Consider the following 20,520-nt stretch of genomic DNA (forward strand, 5'->3'; position numbering starts at 1 on the left):
CCATTCGTATCCATTCTGTCCCCGATAAGCCTCTGCAATTGAGGCATTGCTGTTTGGTCCGATACAAGCCCTTACCCTCGGTCGCAGGTTCGCAACCTTGCTGCCAATACCGGCAGAGGAGCTCGGAGGTCGTAGCACGTGGCTTTTTGGGCAGTAAGCCTTAAGCGACAAACAGTCTTACGACAGTTCTGATAAGAGCCTCCGCATCGCGTCAACGAACTGAGTCGCGAATCCCGACCAACGCACAGCTATATCAGGCCGTTGATATAGTTGCCCGAGCAACGTCTTGCGCGGAAAAAACCTTGAGTGGTAGTTCGCGCCACGACCACCCCATACTGAACGGCTAACGCAGCGGGCGCTTTTCTAGCTTCCTAGCAACGTCGCTCTTTTGCTCTTTGTTGGTCGCAGGAGGAATCTCCATTACACAGGGTCTTTCGTCACTTCTCAGGTTGTTTCAAGCGATACCCTGGCCAGTGTCTTTGCCCCTGCAGCCTGCCGAATCACCTCTCCAGCCAATCCTTGGCGTCCAGTGGCTGGCTAGCGCCTCTTTCTTAGCACTGACGTGTTTGCTAAATGCAAGTACCACTCTGAAGTACTTTCGTTGGTCTCATTGCTAAGTGGATGCTTGGACACGGCACTCGCTGCTGTTTGATTCATAATGGATGGGAGTACCTGCCCGAGGGAGCTGAGAGGCTCTCGTCACTCTTCCCACCCCCGGGCCTTTTCCAGTTCGAGCATCGCTACTAGCCATTCTTCGAACACCCAGGGTACCTCGAGAAGCACAAACAGCTCCCTATCTCAAACCTCTTCTCCTGGGTGGCCATCGCAGTCTCACCCGGTTCACAAGCACCACCATTCTCGCTGCGCCAGCTCCAACGTCAGTGCGACAAACACCAGGCCGCCTTCACGATTGGCAAGAGAAATGAGCGATGACGCGAGGCCCAACAGGATCCCAGCCATATCCAGCTATCTCCAGGAAAGGCTGCAGCAGGAGAGGCAGGATGGCGCTAGGAACTCCCCAAGGACCAGCACAGGTCGAAACACGCCGACTGGAGGATTCCGAGATGATGATGTGAGCAGCTCGCCCTTGCGGAGGAGCACGACAGCCATGGGACCGCGGCCACGTTCGGCTAGTGGCGACGAGGCCGACAGCCAGAAAGGATATGGCGCCAAAGAAATGGAAAAGGTGAGCAATGCCCCGTTATCATACCAACTGGAGACAGCTGGGGACGTCTACGATGCTAACAGTCTACCCATACAGACTCTGTCGACTTTACACAAACAGAACTTCGACCTGAAGGTTGAACTGTACCATCGAAGGGAGCGGCAGAATGCATTGGAGCAGAGAAACGCCACATTACAGAGGGATCAAGCTGAGTTGATGGAGCTGAACGAGAACGTCTGGTCCGAACTGAATAAGCGCGACGTAGCCCTTAAAGAGGCTATTAGCCTCATCATGGGCTTGGAGAAGAGAGTAGGGGATCTCCTCTTGGAGAGAGAAATGGTACGGCAGGTCGAGGCCGACGGGACGTACCGACACTCGCGCAACGATGAACCCGACCTGGAGGAGCCAGCCGCTTCCACGCCAAAAGCCGAGCGTTTCCCGGGCGCACTCGATGTTGACAACGATAAGGTCTTGGACCGGATGCCCAGTTTCATGTCGGAACGCAGCGAGCATACAGAGAATCTGCGAAACGTCATTCTCAACAACAAAAGCAGCATCTTCCACCTGCGCAAGGTCTCACAGTCCAGCGCTGATCCCAGCGAGCTTGCTAGGATTACTAGCCCCAGCCTCAGCGTACTGAGCGAGAGCTCCTTCACGAGTGTCTACGGCGGCGGCAAGGATAAGATCTTTGCCTCCCCCGCAGCCCCACCCACTGGACTTCTCCGACGATAAGATCGAAGACTTGCCGACTCCAGCCAAGCAGCCGAGCTGGGAGTGCCAAAGAGGCAGCAGTGCATCGAGGACGGGTAATGGCGCTTTCAAGAGCAGTGCCGGCTTTCCCTCGCCGCTCCAGTCGCTCGGCACCTTGGTCGACATGCCATCTCCCCTCCAGCAATTAGAAAGACTGGAGTCGCGACTAGCTTCTGGCGGCCAGATGCGAAGACCTTCCATCGCGAGTCGAGGCAGTAGCAACAGCATCAAGATGTCGCCATCTGCGCGACATTCACAGGCCGCGGCGCAGATTAAGACTAAACAAGAAAAGAGAGAGGCACTTCGACGGGTGATGACATCGACGCCGACCGAGAGGGACTTGGCAGCATCCCGAGCATTACCTCCCACACCCGATACCGTGTCCACCAACACGCTTCGTCGATACCACAACTCGAACGACACCTTGTCGTATGACCATAGAAGTACACCACAGACTAGTGTCTTCGATGCGCGTTCCAAAGCGTCCTCGGGCCAATACTCGCTCGCATCGTCAGTTGACGGGAGAGGAGGTAACGCATCCTCTCAGATTTCCCAACCAGCTTCGACTACCGCCTTCAATAGTCGCCGGGATGAGCCTCTACAACAGCCCAGCGCCAACCGTTTTGCAAATCACAGCCAGTACGCCCACCTCTTACCACCTCGGCCGCACTCGGCATGCGAAACCACATCGTCGCGAGCCAGAGCGGACGATTGGTCGTCGGATTCGGAGGACTCGGATGGTGGGGCCGAGGCCTACTCCGAGGATGAGGATAGCGACTTCGACTACTGGATGCGTGAAGGTTCCAAGGGCGACGATGGAGATCTTGGTATGCCGCCTCATTCTCGCAAAACAGGAAAGCCGTCGCCGGACCTCTTCAGCTTCCCGGACGGTGGCTGGAAGACGGAAGCGGTTTTCGGGGAGATGGAGAGGAGCGGGCTGGTCAGCTCGCCTGCCGCGGGATTGAAACGAGAATCTGTGGACGCAGCGTCAACCCCGATGGCTTACTCGGAAACGGGCACGTTCCAGGCACCGGCTCCCGACGAGGCGGAGGGTGGTATCACACCACCTACACGTAGGTCGAGTCTGCATGCGCGTACGGGAAGTATGACTGCGAGCTCCAATACCATGACCATGACTCCTTCAGCAGGGAAACTTAGGATGAACCCCGTGCGCAAGGTTAGTTTTGGCAATGGGGCGGGACGAGCAAGAAGCAGCAGCATCGACTCCTCGGTGCCAGCGCCCCGTCTGCAACAGCAGCATCAGCCGATGCAGCAACAGGGTCAAGCTGGCGCTCTGCCCGTCTCGAAGCGGAACCAGTATCCCCCGATTGCGGGACAGCCGACGAGATCTAGAGCGTTTAGCGGGCTCAATGGACTCTTCCGCCGAGGCGCTGCTGCAGTCGACGACCAACAGCAACCAGTTGAGCCGTCGCCGCGGCAGTCGAATCGATCGGGGAGGATGAGCGTGCCGCCACCGCCGGCTCGACCGTGGGCCTTCCGGCCGCCCGAGGCGATGGAAGACGACTTGACGAGCGCGACGCCGCCGCCGATCCAACGGAACCGGGCGCCTCCACCGATCAACACCCTTGGCATCGCTGAGACGGAGGAGGTTGGCACGCCGATGACGGCTGGTTCGGATATGGTCCCGAGTACACCGCAGAGCGCCGCGAGCAGGCGATCGAAGTGGTTGGGACTGGGCCGGATGAGCGGGCTCAAGAAGAACGTGGCGTGAGGCAGTGGAGAGGGGTGATGAATTGTATTGATATTCGGGCTTTTGGCATGGCCCAAAGGTGGCGAGACTCCGGGATGACGGCGTGGATTTTTATTTACATTTTTACAAAGACATGCGCAAGCATGGTCGATTCGCATCGAAGCGTGCCATCGTGGAGAGCAAGCAAGCAAGCATTGTTTTGTGTTTTTGGCTTAGGTTACGACACGACACTGATCAAAATTGGGCGTAATGGGGGGTTTGCCATTTTTAGCTGGGGGGGACAGGACAGGGGCTTGGCGGGTTCAATTGGGCCTTTTGGGTCGGTCGGTCGGCGTGTGGAAAACAAACATCAAATTTGAAAGCAAGATTGGCATCCAACAAAAAGAGAAAAGGCTCGCGCTGGAAAGTCAGTACGGTCGCATTAGGTGTACGCACCTAGATATAGAAATATTATTCTATACGTTCTCATGACTACTTACATACTAGGCATTGAGCTGAGTGACTTGGGAACTGAAGTGCATTGTGTGCCTATGTATGCTGGTAGTTAGTTGACCTGGTACTGTACTGGACGCCTGGCCGGATGCGATTAAGTGCCTCAAACACAATGGAACAGGCCACTAAAAACGTCGGTTGAAAGAACTGCCTACGCCTGTCATCTTTGGGTTTTACATTGGTTTTAGGCGACTTCGATAAGTCCAATCGTCTTTTTGAGAATCACTATCCAACGGAATGACCCGTAAACCAGGGCATTCAACCATCGGTATCGAAATTTGAGATTTCGCAATTGGCGTCTGGGGCTGAGTGGGAGCAAACGCGTCCCCGAATTTCTTTTCCCCAGGTCGTCGGTCGATCTTGTTCCCCCACGCTAACGCAGGGACCGATTTGGCCCCAGATCCGGTGACATCACCACTTGGATTCTGTGACAGTTTCGCCAGTCGAGATGCCCAGCGCCCGTTCGACTTGTATTCGACTTGTCTCAAGCACATAACCATTTTCCTTGTGCTTACCTTACATGAGAATTTATATATATGTTTCGAGCTGCATTGACTGTGAGACGACGTGTTTTACCATTCTTGGGAACTGGAAGACAGCTACAGACCATGGCGAGAGCTACAGCTAGCGCAACGACGGCGACAGTGCCGCTGCGACGGAGTGGGAGACACGCCAGCAAGGCCGCAAAGGAGGAAGAGCAAGATGTCAAGATCAAACCGGAGGCAATTGAGAGTCCAAGAGGCGTCGCGAAGCGTATAGCCTCTGCGTCGGCCACCCCCGACCGGCGAGGGAGCAAGCGCGTCAAGAAGGAAGTGATAGAGGAGGACGAAGATTCCCTGGACGACGAGCCACCCACCAAGCGGCGCGCCATCAAAACGGAAAGCCCCAGCCCCAGCAAGACGAAGAAGAACGCAGCATCGTCGACCCCCAAGAAGTCGCAAGACGAAAAGGCCGCCGAGCTGCAGGCCCGGAAGCTGAAGGCCTATACCCAATTCGCCAACGCCTCGCCCTTCCCGGACTTCGCGCGCCCGACACCCGACGAGTGCAAGCTGGCGCACCGGATCCTAGCCTCGCTGCACGGGAATAGGACACGGCCCTCGGAACCCATCACGACGGCGCCCGCCAACCGGGCCGGCTGCGGCGACGCGCCCTCGGTGCTGGACGCGCTGGTGCGCACGGTGCTGTCGCAGAACACGAGCGACCGCAACAGCACGCGCGCCAAGCTGAGCATGGACGAGGTGTACGGGGGGAGCGACAAATGGGAGGCCATCGTCGCGGGGGGCCAGCCGAAGCTGGAGAAGACGATCCAGAGCGGGGGGCTGGCGGCCAACAAGTCGCGGACCATCCTGCGGGTGCTGGAGCAGGCGCACGCGCGCTACGGGAGATACTCGCTCGACCACCTCTTCGAAAAGTCGGACGAGGACGCCATGGCCGAGATGCTGGGGTTCCAGGGCGTGGGGCCCAAGACGGCGAGCTGCGTGCTGCTGTTCTGTCTGCGGCGGGAGAGCTTCGCGGTGGATACGCACGTGTACCGGCTCGCGGGCCTGCTGGGCTGGCTGCCGAAAAATAAGAGCTGTAACCGGGAGCAGGCGCAGGCGCACCTCGACGCGCGCGTGCCGGCCGAGGACAAGTACGGGCTGCACGTGCTGCTGATACGGCACGGCAAGGACTGCGCCGAGTGTAAAGCTGGGGGTCGGAGTACGGGAAAGTGCGAGTTGAGGCGGGCGTTTCGCGGGGCCAAGGTCGACGGGGAGGTCGGGGAGGAGTTGAGGGAGGAGGAGATTGAGGAGGTCAAGGAGGAGGTGCCGGGGGTCGAGACGGATCGGGATGCGGTGGCGAATACGATTGAGATGATGTCCTAGTCGATCGGATGTTTGGTGCAGATGTACGATATAATGGAACAAGATGGATCCAACTAGGCTTGACTCGATAATTTGCCGACTTACTTGATCACACATGATTTATTGCAATGTTTTCGACCAAGTCGCCCGTATTTTATAGGTGACTCCTTCCAACTTGGCAAGCTTGAATGGAAGCCATCAATAATTTGCAACGGGCATCAACAATCGGAAATAACTGTCAACCACATTGCAGTTCAGAACAGTGTTGCCCCACTTCGTCCTCACAGCACACAACACAACACAACACAACAGATACAACAAAACTGAACAACATCAGACTCACGAGAAGCGCAATCGACTTCTTAAATCATCATGGGTAATCCATATCCGAAACGGAATGTCAGAGTACTCATCCTCTACTGGGACAGCGATGCCATCCAGGACCTTCGCATCGACACTCTCGTCGAGCGCCTGAAGTCCACCCTCCGCCACTACTACCAATTCAACGTCACGGTACGAGAACTGAAACAGGACGAGGACGAGTTTCAAAACAATCAGCTCTCCCTCGCCGATGCCATCCTGAACGAAACCGGCAAGATGCCGAAACGGCGCCTGCTGAAAACGGCCGACGGTGAGGAGGCGCGCACCTCTTGCAGTAACATGGCCAAGGACGAAGACGATCTATTGATGCTCCTCTACATCGGCCGCAGCACCCACGACGAAGAAAGCAAGTGCCTGCTTCAACCGATGCAGGACCAGGACCTTGGAAACAAGGTCCAGGTCGACTTCGAGGCGCTCCGCCGGGCTACGCTCAATCGGCTTCACCCAGAGGTTCTCATGGTACTGGATTGCCCTTATCATGGCCCGATACGGCACAAAGATCGGGTGGAGATCATTACCAGCAGCGAGCAGACGGAGGACTTTCAGCTCATGGAAACCCTGGGAGATGTTTTCGATTCAGGTTCCTGGGGCGATGCAGCAGCGCGGCTGACGTCGATTACCCTCTTCGACCGGTTGAAGGAGGCCCTGGCATCGAGCCCTACGTCGCCCATACGATCTGCACTTCCGTCGACTTCCGCCAACAGCGACGCCAGCCGCACCGTCCTCCGACTGGCCCCCACTGAACCCCCTCTCCCGCCTTATGACCTGCCTCATCGTCGTTTTCGAATGCCTCGACCTACTACGGATTCGGCGGCAGAGTCTCCGTCGGTCCCTCCCCCAAAAGATACGAGCGAGCAAGCGGCCAGTCGAGGTTCAGGTCGGGCCCAACGGTTTGAAGAACTCTTTGGTATAAGACTCCTCGCCCTCTTTAAAGAGAAGATCGGAGCGCATCCAGAAAATAACGCTAGCTAAATGAACAGAAACGATTGGATCCCTCAATGTCGCCTACCGGCGTATCGTGGCTAAGCGACTTTCGGTGTTTATTCCTTCCTATTCTATATATAGTGTTTATTCCACATTAGTCCAGTGTCTTACGAGGAATGGAATAACTGCTTATTCCAGAAATTTCTACTATCCCCTCTCGAGACATTGTATTTAACCTAAAACAGTAAATGCTGATACCGAGAGTCGATACCTAAGGTAACCGTCGCCCCTAGGAGTTTTATAACAACATACCGTAATACAGAAGTGAGCAACGTAAACGGGGGACGGTAGTTAAGTATGTGTCGTGTTCTTCATAATATCGTGAGAAATATTAGTTGCTAAATGCGTAGAAATATCCAATTGTGTGAAGCTTATCATCATTCTTGGGAAACACCAACACCCTATTTCCTGACTGCAATCTACCCGATGGCGTCTCTCTAGTACACGCTCGCCACCGGCACCGTAAAGTTGGCCGGCCCCGCGTACGCCTGCACGTTCCCCGTGGGCGACTGCTGGTTCGTCCAGACGATCTGGCTGGCTGGCACGTGGTGGGAGGCGTAGAGGCTGTAGCTGGATCCCTCAAACCAGTACTCGATGTTGCAGGTCGTGTTCGCCGCGTCCCTGCCTGCTGCCTTCGTTTCCATCTCTGATTTAGATGCGTCGTCAGAGTCGGAGGAGCTGGTGACGATGGTCCAGGCCCACGTGTAGCCGTCGTCGTCGCAGGGAGTCCGCGTTACGTTGACCAGCTCCCCGTTGGAGGCGGTCTGGGGCGTCGCGACGCACGAGGTGGCGATGGTGTTGGTGCTGGTGCTGAGGTCGAAGGAGTAGCTGTTGATGTTTACCGTCGGTTAGAGAGGAAATCTTTCAAAGTGAAACTAGATGTAGGTGTATCATACCGGCTGGAAGAAGAGTGTGGGACGACTTCAGCGTAGAGATTGACGATGGTGAAGTCATTAGGCTCGGACGTAGGCGCCGCGGAAGAGATGGAGGACAGAACAAGAAGTAACACACTACAGCACTTCATTTTTGCAAAGTCTGGCTCGTTGTTGAGCTATCACTGCCCCTTTTTGAAGGAGTCTTGTTGTCAAGTATTTTCGTGGGATATGTCAGATGCTTGGATGAGTTTGGTACGGTATTCGACTTCCTCGCCATATGATTCGGACGGCATATTTATAGAACTCAGATTCTCTTCCGTCTCCTCGGCCCCTTATCATGTAGATGATCTGGTGTCAAGTCCCCATAAGTGTCTAGTCCACATAAGGCCACAAACACGTCATAAGGCGACCACACTTATCAGCTGTTATCAGTCCTTGTTTCTCTTCTAGAACCCCTATGGGTTACCACACGAGGTTCTACCGAGTCGTGCAAGATCCAGACTGTGATACGCTTCACATCGGCTCGAACCCAAAAGACGGACGTAGCTACGTTACGCCTGGGGTACCCGCGTGACCATGGACCACACGAGGCGGTCAACCGGAGGGAAGGTTTAGTCGAGGAAGGACCCTGAAAAATCGAAACACCTTTCACGAGGGGAGGAATAGCCAGACTCAATATCACATCATTGTCGGTCGTTGCCATGTTGTCGTTGCACACAGATCCAGGTCATTGTGTGACGGAGTACTGCCCCCAACGTGGTATAATGGGGGATTCCGGCAAGAGCGACTGGCTGCCTGTCTTTGCCTGCGTTCTTTGAGACGTCTGGGTCGCATTTGGAACGAGGAGGCCACGATGGACGTCATACTCGGCTTAGACGATCATGATAGATGAACGAAAAGGTTTTAATTGTCTGATCTGTAGACACCGCGGGTAGGAGAGACCCCAAAACCTCATCACCCCACAACTCATTTCTGAGCCTACACTTATGAATGTGAAGACTAGGATCATCGACCCTGATACATGGCATATTATTCATGTCAAGGACATCGAGATGTTGGAGCTTGATTGTACGGGATGCTCTGTCCGGAGAAACCCACGTATTTGGTTGATATGCTGGGCTCTTGGTTTCAGGTCACGATTGGTCCGTCTACTTTAGGCAGACACGTTGAAGTACCCTGGGCGTACTAACTGCATGTTGATCCCCATGACGTGACCAACTGCATGGGTTCAAGACGCAGGTGGCTTCTCAATGGGAATGTTTATTTCCCCGCGAGACGACACTGCATCCAGAGTGTAGTTATATCAAACCAGCATCAGAAACCATCGCTATAGAGCATGTATTCAGAATAGCTGTAATAGCCATGTCGATTCAACCACTTCTACTGTCGTTAGTCTCTGGGGCGCATGCTCAGGGTGCCGTGTTTGACCACACTGTGGCCTGCTGATCCAGCCCCAGCCGCCCGCCCGCTCATATCGCGATCTAAACAGGACGTGCTCTTCGACGATTCGACTTCGGTACAGGATGTTGACATATGGGTACGCAAATACCTTTCACAAAGTGAATCTTCCTATTACCCCCTCCATAAAGCAAGAATAGGGACTCTCTCTTGACTGACGGGAATCCCAACCACCAACCAACAGCACGGACTTAAAAGGTTTGATTACCAACGCGGCGGGCACCCCATACCAGCCCTCCCAGCTCCTCGTCGACGTGATGTGGGACACCCTGTTCGTCCCGAACGCGTCCAATGACTTGCAACCATGGAAACGCGACAGTCTGCAGCTTTATTACCCGAACAAGACCTCCACGGCCGCGCTCAGCGACTGAGGCCGGCGCTCCGTGGATCGGGACTTAGTTGAGCTCCCCGAGCCCGTCGCTGAGGATACTTCTCGTGTCAACGGAGGTGGAGTAACCAGCTAGCCCTTTGTTGTGGTGGGTGAGGCCTATTCTCATGGAATCTACCTCTGGGTGCTCTGCGACGGCGTCCTCGGCCTTGGCCCGCGATCTGACGGCGGCTACACGCCCGACCGCCTTCTCTCGCCGTGGTCCCGCATGGTGCGCGACCACTAATTGGATCTCGTCTTTGAGCTCGGCGACAACGAGACCCAGCAGAAGAAGACCTTCGCCGTCACGCCGACACGGCGCTCCAGTACGCCTACCCCGTGCGTAAGGAGGGCGGAGATGAAGGCATGTTCGTCCTCAATCTTGTGTCGACGGCAGATTACAAAATCTGCTACAAAGGGTTGGCGCCGCGCGGGGCCGTGGTGCTGGTGACGGGGTTCTTGAATGCATATTACATACAGCGTTTACGATCTGGATGAGTTAGAGGTGCGATGTGAGTCACTTACCCCCACGCCATTGGCATAACAGTTTTCCTACCTTTTCACGAAGCAATGACAGGACTGACTGACAAATAGTAGTGGCACCGGTCAGACACCGAGTCGAGGATGTACATCTAGAGCCGACGTGGACAGGTAAAGTCATTCGCCGGTCAGGGCGTGACGAGCGGGTGGATGTCTGCGAGCATGCAATAACTGCCAAATGTAGTAATACTGCTCACTTACCCAATGTTCCTGTACCAACAGCTGCAACCCAAGTCGTGCCTCGAGACCACCACGGTTGAGTACACGTCCTTGACCGAGTGAGTAGCCCTATAGCGCACATGACCTATGAATATGCATGTCTCGTTCCGTCGCCAACGTTTCGACGGTTCCGATTGCCTATTTCTGGATGGGACCTACGTTTCAATGGCGTATCAAGGTAACATCGGCTCCCATGTTTCAATTTGAACCATCTGCCTTCTTCATCCCGTCATTGCCTGTTTCGACCCAACGACACACATCCGATTGGGGGCCAGGACAAGGTGGAGAGGGTGGAAGCCGGTGTGTGTGGCTGGCAGCAAGGGATAAATGGATGGGTCTTTCGAGCCGCGGCCAGTAGGGACCCAGCCCGACGGCCGCACCCCCTTGCTGCAGCCAACCCGCATCCGATGGGGAGCTAACAGAAAAGTGTCAGCAAAAGATGGTAATGTGACATTGGAGAATGCGAGGCCAAGGTCGTGGGATGTGGGATGATTGATGGTGTTTTTAAATTATCTTGGACGAAATGCGGCCTAAATCACTATCACTTCCTTGTCTCTCTGTTCCGCCCAGTTGGGGCCAACAAGATTGGGCAGCCGCGCTTGGGTGAGGTGACTCGGCGGCTGGGCGGCAATGGATAATTGAAATTGGTGGTGGTGGTGGTGGGGGTCCGACACTCCGACAGTCAGTCAATCACTCTCCAAAAAGCGGAGATGGATCCCAATGTCGGTATCAAATGAGATACGATTATATGAGACAGAAGGTATACTCGGTTAAAGATTCCAATACCTGACGTTTTATTACTATCACAAGTCGTCGGGCTTAATGGGAATGGGGGGAGTAAGCAGGTGTTGCGATAATCAATCGACCGCTACCCGTTAGTACGGATGGGCAGCTACCAGTTGGTTGTTGGTGACCTCACCCCGCATCCGCGCTTACAGCACCCTTGCAACAGCCAGCCTTACCGGGACGACAAGCAACTTTAGCCAGGCGGCCATCACCACTGCATATTGGAAGTTGGTTTCATTGGAAAGGTGTTTCTATTATTGGAAGTGAAGGCTTTTTTAATTGAAATGTAAATGGGTGCTACCACCCTCTATCTCAAGATACAAGTGCCCAATAAACGATGACAATTCAAGTATTGGAAGGTCAGAGTCTTCTCTCTCACCAAGTACCTAATCAGGCATCACGAAGTCAAGTCGAAAGTTCAAGCAATGGTTTAGAAAAATAGTAACAGGTTTTGATTTTTGGTTTGACTGACGTTGGCAAGCACACCTCACCATCTCACGCTCCGCTAGCATCCTCGCTTCTCTCAAGCGACCAGATTGCGGCGGGTGAAAGAAAGGTGGGCATGCTTAATTGCAGCACGTCGGTCGTCGTCGAGCCGAAACGACGACCGCCATGTGCTAGCAACTCTCTCCCATGAGAATGAGAGAGAGTACCCCAACTTTGTCAACAACCGATTAAGGGATTAATACAATATGGTGTAGTTCCCCCATCTTTTCTCATGTTCTTTGTCCCCCAATCCCAACCCCGTACCCAGTACCCAGTATCTCCCTGCTGTCGCGTGCGACCACCAACCAATTTTGACACTGGCAGCTTGACATATCTCCCGTCTGAGCCTCAGGCCGGTCGCAGCGTTCCACAACACCTAAACCCCGATGTATGCAAGTTTGCGAAGGAAAAAGAAGAGAGAAAGAAAAAATCTCAAAAAAGCTGCTTCCCCAAAACGCCAGATCGCTAATGCTCCCCGTAAACCCCGCCTTATGCCCATTTCCCACTTTTGTCCGCTTGATTTTGAGTCGCCTATCCAAGTTTCCCTTCTACAACAGCCTCTTTCTTTCTTTCCTTCTTCCGAGCGATACCTCATCCACGAGGAGACGAGGTAAAGCTGTAAAAAACGTTTGGTAATGTGATACATCTGCTCGTCCTGTCTTGCGACAGACGAGATTGAGCCGCCTGATCATCAATCAGATGGGGGCTTGCTGCTGTTGCGCATGTGGCCTTCTTCTTCCCCTGGCCAGCAAAGCGGTGGTGGTAAAAAAACGTATCCGCACGGTAAAAAAGACCACGTCCGCCCGCCCCTGGTAAACAGAAAAGCAAGAACCAATAAAAATAGCAATTAAAGCAGTAACTTGGAAACATTTGCGCGGCGCGAAACTGAAATCAGAAAACGAGAAGCTTAAACTCCGGTAGGCACCAGTTGAATAGGTGTAAACGATTGGCGACGGCTTTGGTCAAGGCCGGTCGAGATTCCTTCGTGTTGGTTTCGTTGCATTTGTCGTTCATCATCATGCAAAAGTTGAACTGGAGCCGGAGAGATAGAGCAGACAATCCATCATAGTCGACCCGTAAGGCGGTATTATGAGAGAAAGTAAAAGGAGGAAAAGAGACGGAGGTGAAACGGGCGCCATCGTGCGGGAGGTTCGAAGTGGAAACGCGGCCCCATTACTGCGGATATGCCATGTCGAAGTGCATCTCCTCGAAGTTGTCGGTGGCGTCATTGAAGGCCGTCATGGGAGTCACGGTATCGTTGCTCGACACGACGCTGCCGTACTGCGGCGGTGCGTTCATTTGGTTATGCGCCGCCATGTACGCCATGAAGTTGGGGCTCATGGGCGAGCCTGCAAAGTCGAAGTTGGCCGACGAGAGGGGAATGTGGTTGGTGTAAAGCGGCATAGTGTCGGGGTTGATGTTGATGGTCTCGGCCGGGTTGAAGCCGCAGTCGATCTCGGTCAGCACCGTCTCCGGCATCTTGCTGGCGTAGTCATGGTGGACAGAGCCAATGCTAGCAAGCTCCACCTCCGTATGCGGCAGAGGGGCACCGGCACCGTTGTTGGCCTCGTCCTCAACCTCCTCGTCTTCCTCGGCCTCGAGCTCGTCTTGATGCACGTAGATCTCCTTCATCCAGTTCTTGAGCTCAGGCATCGGGGGCCAGTCGCCGCCGCCCTTTCCGCCGCGCTTCTCCTCTTCGCTGCGAGGCCCACCGCCCGACTTGTTCTTGGCTCGCGAAGGCTTCTCCTTGAAGTGGGTGCGGCGCAGATGCGCGGCAGCATTGTAGTACGCGCCGTACTTCTTCCTCGACGTGCAGGCTTTGCACTTGTTGAGGGGGTTGACGACGGGCACGCCGATGGGGAGACCGACCGAATGGGGGTCAACACAGATCCACTTTTTCACGACGCCCTGCTGAGGGTGCTTGGCATCGCGATGGCGTCGGAGCTCATGGTCGCCGCGGAATCCTTCCGGGTGCTCACTGCATTCATTGCAGAAGACCTTGGGCTGCTTGGGCCGCACGTACTTGGCCTTGGTGATGGCTGCCTTGCCGTCCTTCTTGGCGTTTTGCTGCGACTCGCTGGCCTTGAGTTCGGAGGCCGGCTTGGGTTTGAGGAGCGTGCTCTTGCTGCGCGCGTTCTGCTGCTGCAGAGTCTCCTTGGCGCGGGCGCTGAGAGAAGACGCCGACTTGATGCTGCACATGCTGGCGTTGGAGGCGGACCGGGACATGTCTTGCGAGACGAGGAGCGTGTCCATTGGGGCCGAACTAGAGTAGTACTGCCCATCGAGATTTGATCCGACGGCGAGTAAGTCTTCGTCGTGGGGCGCACTTCGTTTCCCGAGTGGGGAGTTGCCGCCACTGCCCATGAGGGAGGTCTGGGGACTCTCCATTGGCGGCATCATGCCAGTGAAGCTTTGCTGGGATTGGATGTTGACTCTGTCCATGGCATGCGAAATCGATGGGTTGCCAAAGGAGCTGTTGTCGCGACTCATGGCCGTTTCCAGGGTAGGTGCCGACGTCATCGAGCCGCAGACCGAGGCGTTGCCGTTGTTGTACTGGGCAAAGTCCACGTCGAATTGGTTGTGCGTAGGCATAGACGAGGGCAGGTAGTTTTCTTCATCGGCAGGAAGCATGGCGATGTAAGCCGCGGGATCCATGATGATGGACTCATTGACAGTTGGCATGTCGGAGCGGTGTCTCCGCATGGAATGCGCTCGATTTATCGGGATGCCATTGGGGTAGGATGTATAGGTGTTGGCGGCGTCCTCTTGGCCCATGTACTCATACATGTTTCCACTGTTGTTTGTCGTCATCATTGTTGGCCCGTTGGGCTTTGGGGGCGGAGTGATTGGGCCGCCGACGAAAGGCCCGGCTCCGGCAGATCGCGTTGATGGATTTGAGGTGGAGCGGTCCATCTGATGCGCCCGGGGAGCCTGTTGAGACATTGTTCTCGGACGTTTCACAATGGGGTGATCTTGGTTGGTTCGTATCTGTAATATCCTGTCAGATGTCTACTCGGGTCTCCATGCGTGAACCTAGTAATAGTTCTTCTCTTACAGATGATCGTGGGGTGTTCTGGACAGCAACATGTTGGGTAGCAATGGGAGCTTGCCCCTGACAACTCCGTCTCGAGGCAGCGTCATCTTGGTCAAAGGGCGCGGCCATGTGCGACGCACCAGATAGCTGGAACTCATTGCAGACGGGGGAGGGTACATCAAGATTACTTGGGCTTGACGACTGGGGTTGCTGGAATTGACTTTGATACTGCCATAACTCCTGCCTTGCTCTATGTGCAGCCTCTACCGCAGCTTGAGTTTGGAAATCCTTCTGTCGTAGTGCTTCCCTGAGCTGTTGAATCTCAAAGTCCACCTCGGGGCCCCGGTTCATCATGGGTACTAAGCAAGATGCAATGCCTAAACCTAGACTGATAGGTACAACAAGTACGAGCCGAAGATGCCGAAGGACTCGAATGAGCTCTCCGAGTGTGACGGCAAGGAGAAGAGTAAAAAGAAAGGCGAGGTGAGGATGATACGGCGGTCGTTCGAGCTTGAGCTGAGACAAGATAAGACGAGATAAAAGACAGCCTCGCTTCTTCCGGATTGACGACGTTGGGATATCTCGAGGTTCAGTATGTATGGTATGGCTGCTCACGCACCAGCAAGGGGTGTGGGTTCTTTCTCCACAGCTGTTCCGGCCGAATCGGTTGGCAGGGTAGGGTTCGCAGGCGGGACAATAGCAATGTTTTGAGGGAGCTGGATGAACAACGGATGCTGGATCAGCGTGAAGCGTCAAATGAAAGACAAGAAGCAAGCAGGTGGAAAGGTCGAGGCCGAGACTGGGACAAGCAAAGGATTATGTACCAGTGAACCCGATGAGGCTTTTGGGCGGGCACACCCATGGAGAGCGGGTCAAAGTCAGGTCAGGTTCTCAAGACTTGACTTGCCTGGGACCCAGTCCCGTAAGGCATGGGTATAACATGGCGGGTACGTATGGGCTTGTACATAGTGTGTATGCAGTCAATTTACGAGGCCTGGCTTGGCTCCGTCAGCTCCAAGGTACCTAGCATGGCTAGCACCTAGGTAGGTACTAGGCAGGCTGCCAGGCTCTAGGGAAGGGATTGGCAGCAGCATTGCAGCTTGCTTGGGCAGGATGGGCAGGGACCGCCGTATTGGATGCCGAGCTGCTAGGTCGGTTAGTGTGTGTGGTTTGGGTCGAAACGGAAATTTGCAAACTGCCATTCCGTAAATGGCTTGTTCGAGAGACGCTGCATGTTCCCACCCTCGTACTGTTAGGAGGGTTACATAGGGGGTGTGGTGGTGAGATGACGAGGCCCACACCCTGGGCTGGTGTCGGTCAGTCGGTTTCGTGGGTTGCAGGTTTGAGAGCAACGGGACATCTTTTGGCCCTTTTGGGGGGCGTGCGTGGAACAGCGTGTCAACGCCGAGTGTGGAGAAACCACAGACGCCAACAACCACTGCACCATCAACATGTCAGCCAATGCCCGGTCGCCTGTGTTTGTGGAGTAGGTTAAGTAGACAGTAGAGCTCCTGTTCTGTACCGACTGTCAGCACTCTGATGCAGAAGAGAGAGGTATGTATCGACGATTGCACACCTCTTTGCTGTCGTGTCTCGGTCAGCATGTATGTGGTTTAGGGTGTTTCTGCCTTCCACAATCTACCCAACCGTCGCTGGATACCACCCCAAGGTGCCATTATTGGAAAAAACGCGAGCGCATTTGCAGCAAATTGGCCGGCTGGCGTGATTGATGGGTGCATGCTCTGTCTGGGTCCTTAGCCTGCTGAAGGCCGTATCAGACAGCCCTTGGCGCTGCAAGATGCGGGATACTTACTACACATCCGTGTGCAGTGTGCAGTCTCCAGTGCAGTGTGTGGTGTGCTGCGTGCTGCGTGCTGTGCGCAGTGTGCTGTGACCAATGCTGCGCCCAAGAAAAAAGCACTGGCAAGTAATCCTACAGGTCAAATTCTACAGTTGTCAAATGAAATGGGCGACAGGGGGTGTCCCCACGCCCGATGCTGATCACGGTGACGCAGCCCGCCAGACTGCTCAATCTAGGTAGTCTGTGTCCTTTCCGGGGGATCTCGCGGTTGGATGACGATGGCTGCTGGATATGCACCGTATCGCATCATGAGAGGAGCACGCTGGCTTGACCGCATGTCGTCAAATGAGATTGAGCGGCCCCCCATGCCTGCCGCTGCCATAGCGGGCGTCGTAATGGTTGCGGCTGTGACCTGTGACTTAACGCCGTTAGGAGTTAGGGAGGGGAACGAATATGAGATGAACGAGATGAGGAGAATCAAGATGAGATGCACTAGAAGGGGAAATGGCATCCCCCAGGCTAGCCAACTGTCAATAACTGGGGAACCCGAATGGCATTAATTCGGCAGTACAGGCCGGCAAGGAAAATAATGTTTCACGATGCCATTGACAATGTTTTGTGTACTCGTGATCCGAAGAAAAGGCTGTTTTTTTTCTTTCATGTTCTTTCTCACTTGCCGTCGGTAGACAGGCTGTGACTAACTGGAGTTTTGGATTTTATTTTGGGATGCCTGCCCTGCTACGGCGGCATGATGATTGACAGGCCCCATATTTGAAGCCTTAGATCCCCCCACTTAGGTCGATCTTGCATGGCCCTACCTGCCCTTACCTACCCTCTCCCGGCCAGCAGTGCTCCGGCGTCCACTGCGGCGTCTTCACTACAGGCCCTCTTCTTCTGGTCTCCTTGACCTGTCCCTGTCGCGCCTGATGGTAGGACTAGTAGGACAATACAACTCATCAGCCGGAATACTGGATTGTTAATGTATGAAATTCCCCAGAGTACCCAAACTTTGGAACAGGACCTTGGAAGAAAACCCTCTAATTTCTTGACGCGACAAGCTAGATCCTGGTGCAGCCTAGGCAGAGCTAGCGAGCTAGTCATATTAAAGCCGTGCTATAATTAACGTTCTACAGGGTCCTCCGTAGATGACCTCGCCATGGGTTGAACAGCTGTCAGTACAGATTGAGAACTAGTTGCGAATAACAGTCCCGTTTCTCCTGATGTGTTGTGAGAAAAACACCTGACTGCCATGGCGACAAGTAGAACGCATACGCAAGTCACGGAAATGACCTCGCCTGGAGGCATCGTGGATTTCATGCAGGCCACCTCTACCGTACATGGACGTACGGAAAGATCAATGGGATTCCAGGGTCTGGTTGCATCAGTGATTGGGTTTGGTTGGCACCGGGGAAAAGCGTCCGTTTCCTGCATGCACATTGCATTGCTCTTTCCTCGGTTTTGGATGCCAATATCCAAAGTCCGTTTGAAAAGGGATCTTGATCATTTGCAGATGGCGCGGCCTATCAGATCATGATAGCAATCTTGAGCATGTACCTAAAAGCAGAAAAAGAAACACATTGCGGGGTCCCAAGTACACGATCTGATCTCACTGACCGACCATTGGTGTTCAGCGAAGATCCATGGAGAGAGGCTTAGCTGCTTCGAGGGAACACGCGGTAAAAAGGCGGCTAGCACCTGCCTGCCTGCTTCTTGCCTGGATACAAGGGAGAGGGAAGCACTTGGAAGAAGCTGTGTCTGCAAGTCTGCTTGCTCTGGCGCAGTGCCGTCATTCGATGCGACTGCTTCGGTGCTTCGAAAAGAAGGAGACTAGAGGAAACGTGCATGCAGAAGCGCATGCATGATAGCAGACCTAGTGCCAGCTGATTGCCTTGTTTTCCCAGCGACTACCAGTCCAAGCAGTCCTTTGTGCGTTGGCATCAGCCAAAGGTGTGGTTGCTATTGGGTATCGGCCGACTGGCCAAAGTGAGGCGGAGATCTGACTGGCCCAAAATCCCTGCCCGACCTGGGCAGCCTATCCCGGGCGCTGGTGGGGTCTTCGTCTCGTCTCTCTCCGTTCTCTCTCCACGCTAGACTTGCTTGGAACCCCCTACCAATACTTCTCTCCCCTGCACAATCAATTGATTGATTGATTGATTGACTGATGCCGCTAATCGATACGGTCAGTCTCAGCGTGTTCAGCATTTGCGTTTCTTCTTCACTCGCCCGGTCTATACGGCGGGATGGAGTCATCGAGTCACACGACAGTAGCAGCCGCCTGGGCACGCTTATCAATGTACGTACGTTTGTTTTCTTTGTTTATCGGGAAAGTTATCGACACATTGCACTGTACGTACCTACATACATACTGTACATGGATGTCGACATACCGTTCGGCGCAGCGGCAGGAGACGAGAACCGCGACGAAACGGAAAGACGGAGAGACGAAGATCAAACGCCAGAGCCGCAAGCAAGCGAGGTGGTAGTCTACCCCGGGCTCCAGTTGGATCTTACCGCAATTTCCCTCGGCGGTGTCACCGAGAAAACGTGACGATGCCACACCAAGAAGGACCCCAAGTGGATCTCACCTTCTTAGCCGTCGGTCGTAGAACCCGATCCTACACTCCGCCATGCTTCCACCACAATTCGGTGTAAGGCAGCATGAACTTGTTGTTGACGCCCAAAACTAAACAACAACAATAGCATGATCTTACACCGTCTTCTGTTGACCGTTTTTCGGTTTGCCCGTCTCGGGCTGCGGTCTACGGGACCGAGTCCCATCCACCACCACTTATCCATGCCTGGGGTGTCTTTACCTGCCGCCTGGGGTACCAGCCAGTGAGTACGTCGCCGAAACATTACGTCGTGGTAGTTTGACATGCCGGGTTCACGAACGGGAAAAGCAAGACCAGGGTGTTCATGAGTCGTCGCAACTCGCCAGGGTAAGGGCAAGGGCAAGAGCAAGGGAAGGCCGGTCGGGACAAATCCCCGGACGATCACGGCCGACCAACGTTTTTTTCCTCTGGGCCCGGGAATGCAAAAAGCCATCGCGTCATCTCATCCGACCTGTCGGATACGCAGCCACACATTTTTCTTTCCCCAGGGGTTCTTGACACCACCACCACGTTCTTTTTTCGTGATAACGAGCCAGGATGTTAACAGCCTCAGGGGCACGTTTTTCTTGAACAGAGTAACGATCTACCACCCTTTACTTCCCATTTGGAAAGATAACGTTCACTGCAATCAGCCACGAATATGACCGATGTTCTCGATCCTGGTTGACAGCGAAGATCGCGCGGGACGCGCAAACTTCATTTGAACCGCCAGGGTTTGTAGCCACGGTGTTCCGAGTTTTGACGTAAGGGTAGGCATGCGATGTCGCTGCTGCAATCACAACTCACATTGATGATGCCCCCCAAATGTACACGATGCTTCCAGAACGCAGTCCGGTGGGGGTTAATTGTCTCATCCGTCGTGATACCCTCGTTTGGCAACGCGCGTGTCAAAAGTAGCAGCAACAGAACGTGGTAGATAGATAGATCAAGCTACCTGGGGACCTACGTAATCGTGTACTTTTCCCAACTGACATCAATGTGCGTCAGGTTCCCCGTGGGACAGCATATCGTGAAGGTT

The 20,520-nt window shown here is 54.4% G+C and overlaps 7 protein-coding genes across 7 annotated transcripts; 4 read left to right on the plus strand and 3 right to left on the minus strand.

The window, feature by feature from the left end:
- Window positions 1-922: 922 nt before the first annotated feature.
- Window positions 923-3,647, plus strand: PG985_008052 (uncharacterized protein; the record flags this gene model as incomplete). The annotated part of the gene is made up of 2 exons (XM_066827820.1): window positions 923-1,825; window positions 1,869-3,647. The coding sequence occupies 2 exons, from the start codon at window positions 923-925 to the stop codon at window positions 3,645-3,647; spliced, it is 2,682 nt and encodes an 893-aa protein (XP_066682732.1).
- A 1,079-nt stretch (window positions 3,648-4,726) lies between these two features.
- On the plus strand, window positions 4,727-5,980 carry PG985_008053 (uncharacterized protein; the record flags this gene model as incomplete). The annotated part of the gene is made up of 1 exon (XM_066827821.1): window positions 4,727-5,980. The coding sequence occupies one exon, from the start codon at window positions 4,727-4,729 to the stop codon at window positions 5,978-5,980; it is 1,254 nt and encodes a 417-aa protein (XP_066682733.1).
- A 351-nt stretch (window positions 5,981-6,331) lies between these two features.
- On the plus strand, window positions 6,332-7,312 carry PG985_008054 (uncharacterized protein; the record flags this gene model as incomplete). Its single annotated transcript, XM_066827822.1, has 1 exon — window positions 6,332-7,312. The coding sequence occupies one exon, from the start codon at window positions 6,332-6,334 to the stop codon at window positions 7,310-7,312; it is 981 nt and encodes a 326-aa protein (XP_066682734.1).
- A 449-nt stretch (window positions 7,313-7,761) lies between these two features.
- On the minus strand, window positions 7,762-8,348 carry PG985_008055 (uncharacterized protein; the record flags this gene model as incomplete). The annotated part of the gene is made up of 2 exons (XM_066827823.1): window positions 7,762-8,134; window positions 8,221-8,348. 2 exons carry the CDS (start codon window positions 8,346-8,348, stop codon window positions 7,762-7,764), a joined length of 501 nt encoding a protein of 166 aa, XP_066682735.1.
- Window positions 8,349-9,722: 1,374 nt separating this feature from the next.
- On the plus strand, window positions 9,723-10,028 carry PG985_008056 (uncharacterized protein; the record flags this gene model as incomplete). Its single annotated transcript, XM_066827824.1, has 2 exons — window positions 9,723-9,736; window positions 9,842-10,028. The coding sequence occupies 2 exons, from the start codon at window positions 9,723-9,725 to the stop codon at window positions 10,026-10,028; spliced, it is 201 nt and encodes a 66-aa protein (XP_066682736.1).
- A 24-nt stretch (window positions 10,029-10,052) lies between these two features.
- Window positions 10,053-10,560, minus strand: PG985_008057 (uncharacterized protein; the record flags this gene model as incomplete). Its single annotated transcript, XM_066827825.1, has 2 exons — window positions 10,053-10,356; window positions 10,550-10,560. The coding sequence occupies 2 exons, from the start codon at window positions 10,558-10,560 to the stop codon at window positions 10,053-10,055; spliced, it is 315 nt and encodes a 104-aa protein (XP_066682737.1).
- A 2,668-nt stretch (window positions 10,561-13,228) lies between these two features.
- Window positions 13,229-15,440, minus strand: PG985_008058 (uncharacterized protein; the record flags this gene model as incomplete). The annotated part of the gene is made up of 2 exons (XM_066827826.1): window positions 13,229-15,043; window positions 15,111-15,440. The coding sequence occupies 2 exons, from the start codon at window positions 15,438-15,440 to the stop codon at window positions 13,229-13,231; spliced, it is 2,145 nt and encodes a 714-aa protein (XP_066682738.1).
- Between the last annotated feature and the right edge of the window lie 5,080 nt (window positions 15,441-20,520).

Source organism: Apiospora marii, assembly GCF_038362585.1.
Source record: "Apiospora marii strain CBS 49790 chromosome Unknown utg000005l_segment0_segment0, whole genome shotgun sequence".
Taxonomy (NCBI): domain Eukaryota; kingdom Fungi; phylum Ascomycota; class Sordariomycetes; order Amphisphaeriales; family Apiosporaceae; genus Apiospora; species Apiospora marii.